Genomic DNA, 6,910 nt, shown 5'->3' with positions numbered 1-6,910 from the left:
AAAAATATATCAAACAATGCAAAGTTAGGTTTATATCACGTACGGCGTCGTCGTGGGTACGCTTGTGGTCTTGGATTTCGTCGATGAGGAGGCATTTTGGCAAATGGTGGTGCAAATGTTAAGTCTTCAACTCGCGTACGCGCTGCTCGTTGTAGGAGTAAAAGAAAATGGTAATGAAAATGATGGGCTGCGGGTTTGCAGCCCATCATACATACTTTTTATTTTTTAGAAAGCGTGCACGCACTATAGCGTGCACGCGCTATGGCTTGGGTTGCCCAAGCCATAGCGCACACGCTCTATTTAAAATAGGGAAAAAAAAAATTTCGTTGTCACCTTTTTGGCACCACAACTCGGTGCATATGCCCATTTATTATAATGTCTTTAAAGGTCCTAATATCTTTATTAACCCAACTGCTCGTTGAACACCCCTGAATTTCATACCATAGATCTTGTCTTTGGGATCAATGAGGTCACTGCTTTCTATATGCACCTTTAGTTTTTCACATTCCTTCCAAATAGAGCTACACACAGTAGAATCTGTGGGTTTGACTAGAAATTGCCCTGGTATAAATCCACAGATTGATATTGCAATAATAAGCCTTACCTTGGTGGTCATGCATATATAATAACATGTTGAAGACTAGGGACTCATCATCTCTAAAAGCATTTGGATCTGGTGATGTTCATTATCCTTAACAAAAAGGACTAAGGTAAACTTTACTACTATTTACAATAGTTTTGTGCTGATACAAAGAAATTGCCATGATGATGACCTTCACAACAAATAACCATTTCTATGTTAGATGGTACACCCTCTAGCTTCTCAGTTGTTGAAACATGCATGTTCAAAACTTATCCAACTAAAATAGGAAAGAAGAATAAACCAGAGAACTTTAGTTAAAGTTTTCATGTTCTTCAACAATTGGAATCTATGAATTTGCCCAATTTTTTGACATTTAAGAAGAGGCTTGATCCTTGGGGGTTGTTTTCCAATGACTAGATGAATGTGTTGTTGGGGCTAGAAGGTAAAAAAGTAGAGATTTTGAAGAATGGATGTGCTTTGGAAAAGCTGTGCAAATGAAGAGAAATGCTAGTATTTACCAAAAATGACTGAGAAAGTTGTTCTTTAGTCCATGTTTTGGGTCGTTTTCCTTTGATGTATTTTGTTTTAAGTTGGTCAAATAAGCCATAAACCAATAATTTTATTGAAGAAATAAATGGTTTTTCAAAACAAAAAACTATTAAACTTTTTTTTGCCTAGCTGCATGTATCCATAATCACGGGATTAAGTTAATCCAATAAGGCATAAATAGATTACTTTATTTTATTTTTATTAAAAGTTGATTAAATTGATTTTATTAAAGAGATAAATGGTTTTGGAATAAGTTTTTTTTAATTAAAAGCGATTTAAATTAATTTTTATTGAAAAGATAAATGATTTTATAAATTACTATTTTTTATCTTTGTCTCATTGTACGAATCCAGTAAAAACAAACAAAATTGCAACTTTATACAAGAAAGGCGAATGCAATACCTAGTGGCACATTATCATAGCTAATGCTCTCCCTCTTCTTTTAATTATTTGGAAGTTGTCTCTCTTTTATTTTTCACTTGTGCTTTCTCAAGAGTTTTTCTCCGTTCTATTTTCCTTTTAAAGTTGTCTTTTAATGTTACTTTTAATTTTTATAAAAAATTTGTTACACTTTATCTAAAGTTCTTTTGTATTATTTATTTTGAAGGTCATAGTTAACTAATTTGAAATTAGAATTTAAATAATAAATTGAATTTTTTTTTATAACAATCTAATTTTATAATAATTTTAAATATATATTGTAGTTTAGAAATTAGAAATATATAGGTTAAAGGAAAAATAAGCATGTACAAATTTTAAATTTAATTCAAATAAATTTTATATCATTAAAAAATAAGTATTATAAAGTTTACTTTTAATTTTAATTTTGGTATCATCATACAAAATAGTTAAAAATTCAATTAAAAAGGATTTACCAATTTTTTTTTATGACAGAATTCAATATTTAATTTAAATGTTGAATTCACCAAAACAATATAGTAAATCTATTATTGTCCATTTAACTCTACCAAAATTTTAAGAAATAATTTAGCATTGATTATAATTTATATTTTTATATTTTAAAATATTAATTTTCATCAAATAGATTTTTAAACAAGAATTTTATTTTCTCCTAACATATTGGCATGAGATTATTTTTTCTTTTCCTTGTTTCATTTGTTTTAAAATGCTTATTCCCCATTGTCCTTTATGAGATTTAAATGATTTATTGAATGTTTTCAATTAGTTGTGGAAAAACCATCAAATTCTATGGATGTTATTGTGATAAGCAGTAGCAATTCCCCCCCACCCCCATGTTACCAAATGAGTCACCACCATTGATCAATTGGGGAGGTGGTAGATATTGTGTACACACCTAGTTGTAAACCTCTAGAACTACCTCTATATGTGGTTGTTTGATTTGAGAATTCCAATGGCCCACCTTGGAATCAAGATCACTAAAAGCATTAACCTATATAATACATATATCCCTCGGTAATCTTAGAAAAATACTACGACCGATGTCATCAACACTCACTATACAAAAATCTCAAGGATTTGCACTTCAAAAAACAACAATTGATATTGGTTTAAGAGTTAAATCACTAGAAAACCTCCATAGAGGACAACCAATCTCCTTTGATTGATATTTAAGAATGAAAAACAATCCATATACAATTATCAAGGAAAAGGAAGACTCTAACTGTAGTGTGGAAAGGTACAAAATTTTGTACTTTTTGTTAATATATATGACTATATTTGTTAATCGTCACTTTTTTTATTGGTTACATTTATGCATTTCAATATCCTCTTTCCCTAATGAGCAAAGTTGTTGTGGTACAGGTATGGTGAGAAAATGCCCCATGTGCGATGCAGATTGTGTTTTTTTTTTTTAAGCATTTGTACTACCAATTCAAACTTCTACTTCTTGAAATCCATTTGTTCTTGTTCCAAATAAAAATAACCCATTACCTTTACATACAATATATAAAACATGCAAACTAAAATGTGTCTAAAAGCTTCTACTATTTTTCTTTAAAAATAGTTTACTTTGTGGAAAAAAATACGTACCAATTTAAATATATATATTTTTTTCCTCTTCTCTATTTCTTTTAAAGTTTTATGATGAATGTTATAAATTGAAGAATAATTAAATTTAACTATTTCAAATTAACAACGTTTAATTTATTTATTTGAATGTTAAGTTTCCTTTTATATTAATTAAATGTCTACCAAAAATAAATATATCTCTAATCATTTTATAGACTAGTAACTTTTTCAACTATCAATGTACCCCCTGCTTCATCGGGTGCAAGTGTTAGTTAAATAAACGCTTTCCTATCAAACACATATGGGCGGACTCCTAGGTGCAAGTGGTAGTTAATTTTTTATTTTATTTTTAAATAGAAAAGAGGATTGCACCCTTTCCAATGACGTCGTCCCACGTGCTTTTAGCATTTGAAATTCAGCTGAAGGCGCATGCTGAACTCAGTTTTTGTGCTTTGATGAAAAAGATACAAAAGAAAATTGCGCCCTTCCCAATGAGGTCGCTCGACGTTCTTTTTAGCATTTGCAACTCAGCTGAATGCTCATTCTAAACTCGTTGGTGCTGCTTCCATCGCTTCAACAGAATCCTGCTTTGAAAAAAGAAAAATGGCAGGGCACGCAGTAGTTGTTCCTTATCCAGGGCGAGGCCACATCAACCCCATGATGCACCTCGCCACAAAGCTCGCCTCTCATGGACTCTCTGTTACATTCGTCGTCACTCAGACGTGGCACAAAATCATCACAAGTGAGGCCCACGATGATTTTTTCTCCAATGCTCAAAAACTTGGCCTGGACATTCGGGAGGGCATCATTCCAGACTGCGTTGTGGGGGAATCGGAAAGGTCGACTAACATGACGGCTTTTCTTCTCTCCCTCTCGAACATGGAATCCCATGTGGCCGACCTCATTTCAGACCTCAATCGACATGGAATTACACCGTCCTGCTTAGTAGCCGACACTTTGCTCAATTGGGCAGTCCCTCTTTCTAAACGACTTCATCTCCTCTCCGTTTCCCTCTGGACAGCCTCCGTCACAGCCTTTTGCTTCTTTCATCATTTAAACTTGGGTATACAAGAACAATTAGTACTTAAATTGTTTGATGTTTGGCATTGAAAATTCATCAGATCTGATTGTTTATAAATTGTCTTTGCAGTTGGGTACATAAATGATATTCCTGGTGTGTCATCGTTACTATGGCCGGAATTTGTGGCCGGGCGTCCCCCTCCCAACCCTGCGAGCAATGAGATTGACCGGTGTTTTATAAATGTGAGAGAAGCAGACTGTGTTGTTGTCAATTCTTTCTACGCCTTGGATTGCAGGCCAGTGGATGCGCTGCGCATCAGAATCCCTGTTCAGTGCGTGGGACCGTTGAACATGCCCTTTACACATCCCAAGAGCGTTTCACAGTGCAGTCCATGGCTGGATTCGAAACCGGCCCGATCGGTCATCTACGTTTCTTTCGGCAGCTTTATTAATGTGGGGAGAGCTCAGGTGAAGGAAATTGCGGCGGGTCTTATGCAGAGTGGGTACTCTTTTGCATGGGCGCTTCGTCCCCATGCGGAGGCGTCTCATGTGTGTGAAATGTTGCCGAGTGGATTTATGGAGGAATGTAAAGATCGGGGCTTTATTGAGCCCTGGTTTCATCAGGAGGAGATTCTTTCGCATCCCTCGATTGGGGGGTTTTTCAGCCACTGTGGATGGAACGCCGTCTTGGAGAGCGTTTCTGCGGGTGTTCCCATTTTGGGATTTCCTCTTGGAATGGATCAGTTCGTCAATTGCATGCTCGTTGTGGAGGAATGGAAGTTTGGGGTGAGGGGGCGGAGTAAAGAGGATAAAAGCAGGGTGATTGGAGCCGAAGAGATTGCGGGCAAGGTGAGAGTGTTGATGGAAGGGGAGGAGAGCGAGAGATTGAGAGGAGCGGTGGAGAGATTTAGAGAGGTTTCTACAGAGGAAGTCGTCAATGGAATGTCTGGGACCAATCTGAAACTACTTGTGGATCGGTTGAAAGCAGGCAAAACAGCCACGAAAGAAATGGCTGAAAATCAAGCAATTTGAGTTAAGTAGTTGCAATCGACCTACCTCGTCATTAGTAGTCCAGTTCCCAGTGAATGAGGCTATGGAGCTATCCTCTTGACCAAATTTCATTTTCATCATTTGATCTTTCATGATTTGCATATTTTGTAATAAAAAATAATGAAGTTTGATTTTTTGTTGTTGTTTTCTTTGGTGTATTTTATCTTAATATTAGCTAGCGTCAGTCCTAATTGTCTATCTATTCCTGTCTATCTAGGCAGCGAACTAATGTTCCAGTTGCTTCATTCAATTAATTTATTCTTTAGTCATGGACAGTTCCAATTTCTTCATGAATTAATTGATTCTATTAATTAATTTTTAAATACATATTTTTAAAAATAGCTCTCTATTTATTAGTATCAAATATTTATGCAACACATAAAAAAAAAAATTATTAATATTTTTAAGAATAATTTTGGTTCCAATCCCTAAGGGACAACCATCTAGAAGCAGAGAATCACAATCATGGTTCAAAGCGGGTGCCTCATAAAATCTTAATTTAGAAATTTATAGTAGATAAAATATTTTTATTAAAATATTAATAATTTATTTTCAATAAAAATAATGTAATATGACACATCTTTTGCAAAATAGATTGTTGTAGTAAATATAAATATTTACTTGACAATAATGTGAAAAGGTATAATGGTCTTGGTATGTAGAATGGGGTCAATTGTAAAAGTAAGAATGATGATTTTGTTAGTTAAGTTTTTGTTCTTTATTTATTAATTTTTACTATAAAAATGGTTTTTTAAAATTTTGGAGAGTTTTATTCGTAAATTCTATGTTTAACTATTAATTTTTAATTTTTTATCAATAATATTCTTTAAAATATAATTATTTTTTAAATTCAAAAATAATAAAAATAAAAAGCACAAATAAATATACATTTACTAACTTTTACAATGAAGAGACTTGACAAGACAAATGGTAAGTTTAAAAACACTCTTAGAAATTTCTAGAGATAAAATCTCTGAAGCTTTCAAGCAAATATTGTTATAAGTGTAAATCTACTCTATAAGAGCATCTCATAGCTTGTGCTATTATAGATGGTTTACACTTCAATCTATCAACAATATAATTTGTTAGAAAAGAAGTGGACACTAAAGATAAATTGGTCCACTCTCTAGATGTACAAATTTAAACTCAGAAATAATAACACTAATTATTATCATATTTCATTTAACAAAATTAAGTTAAATGAACTAAAAAGAAGGACACTAATTATTATCATATTTCATTTAATAAAATTAAGTTAAATGAAGAGGCATATTATTCATAATAAAACAGGGAATCTCAATAAAATAAAATAATGTCAGTAACTATGAAAAATGCTTGAAAAATTTGTGAAAAATGCCGAAAAAATAGAAAGCATCTCAACAAACTTTTTGGATCAAGCATCTCAGCGAAGAAATCAGTAGGGTAATCACCAGAGGGCTAGAAAGAGATCAGGAAACCCATCGATAGCTCCTGCCACTTATGCATATGCAGCATTTAACTCTCCTCCAAATCTCTGCTTCTCCGACAAGAAGAGGTTGCAACCATGAAAATCTGCAAATTTTGTTTCGCCTCCCAACAAATTTCTGATAGAAACCTCAAATCAATTTGAGATTCTCAACAAGCATTATAAACAGGTGTGCCCTAAATTTAATCAAGCTAATCAATTTCAATCAAGGGTCACCCCAGCCTTTTTGTTAACTCCCCCAACCAAAAAAGGAA

The 6,910-nt window shown here is 33.4% G+C and overlaps 1 protein-coding gene across 1 annotated transcript; it reads left to right on the top strand.

The window, feature by feature from the left end:
* The first annotated feature begins 3,652 nt into the window (after positions 1 to 3,652).
* LOC149577940 (UDP-glycosyltransferase 86A1-like) lies at positions 3,653 to 5,460 on the top strand. Its single transcript, XM_089794733.1, has 2 exons — positions 3,653 to 4,184; positions 4,272 to 5,460. Exons 1-2 carry the CDS (start codon positions 3,725 to 3,727, stop codon positions 5,171 to 5,173), a joined length of 1,362 nt encoding a protein of 453 aa, XP_089650859.1. The 5' UTR covers positions 3,653 to 3,724; the 3' UTR covers positions 5,174 to 5,460.
* Positions 5,461 to 6,910: the final 1,450 nt, after the last annotated feature.

The sequence above is a fragment of the Cupressus sempervirens genome, chromosome 1, assembly GCF_028749045.1.
Source record: "Cupressus sempervirens isolate cs-2001-9-10 chromosome 1, ASM2874904v1, whole genome shotgun sequence".
NCBI classification, from domain to species: domain Eukaryota; kingdom Viridiplantae; phylum Streptophyta; class Pinopsida; order Cupressales; family Cupressaceae; genus Cupressus; species Cupressus sempervirens.
The sequence above is the reverse complement of the archived record's forward strand: the minus strand, read 5'-3'. Positions and strand labels throughout refer to the sequence as shown.

Excerpts from the sequence above, each read along its gene's own strand:
- LOC149577940 (XM_089794733.1), top strand. The coding sequence starts at position 3,725 with ATGGCAGGGCACGCAGTAGTTGTTCCTTATCCAGGGCGAGGCCACATC. Across the intron at positions 4,185-4,271 it reads CTTTCATCATTTAAACTTGG|TTGGGTACATAAATGATATT; the intron begins GTATACAAGAAC and ends TTGTCTTTGCAG.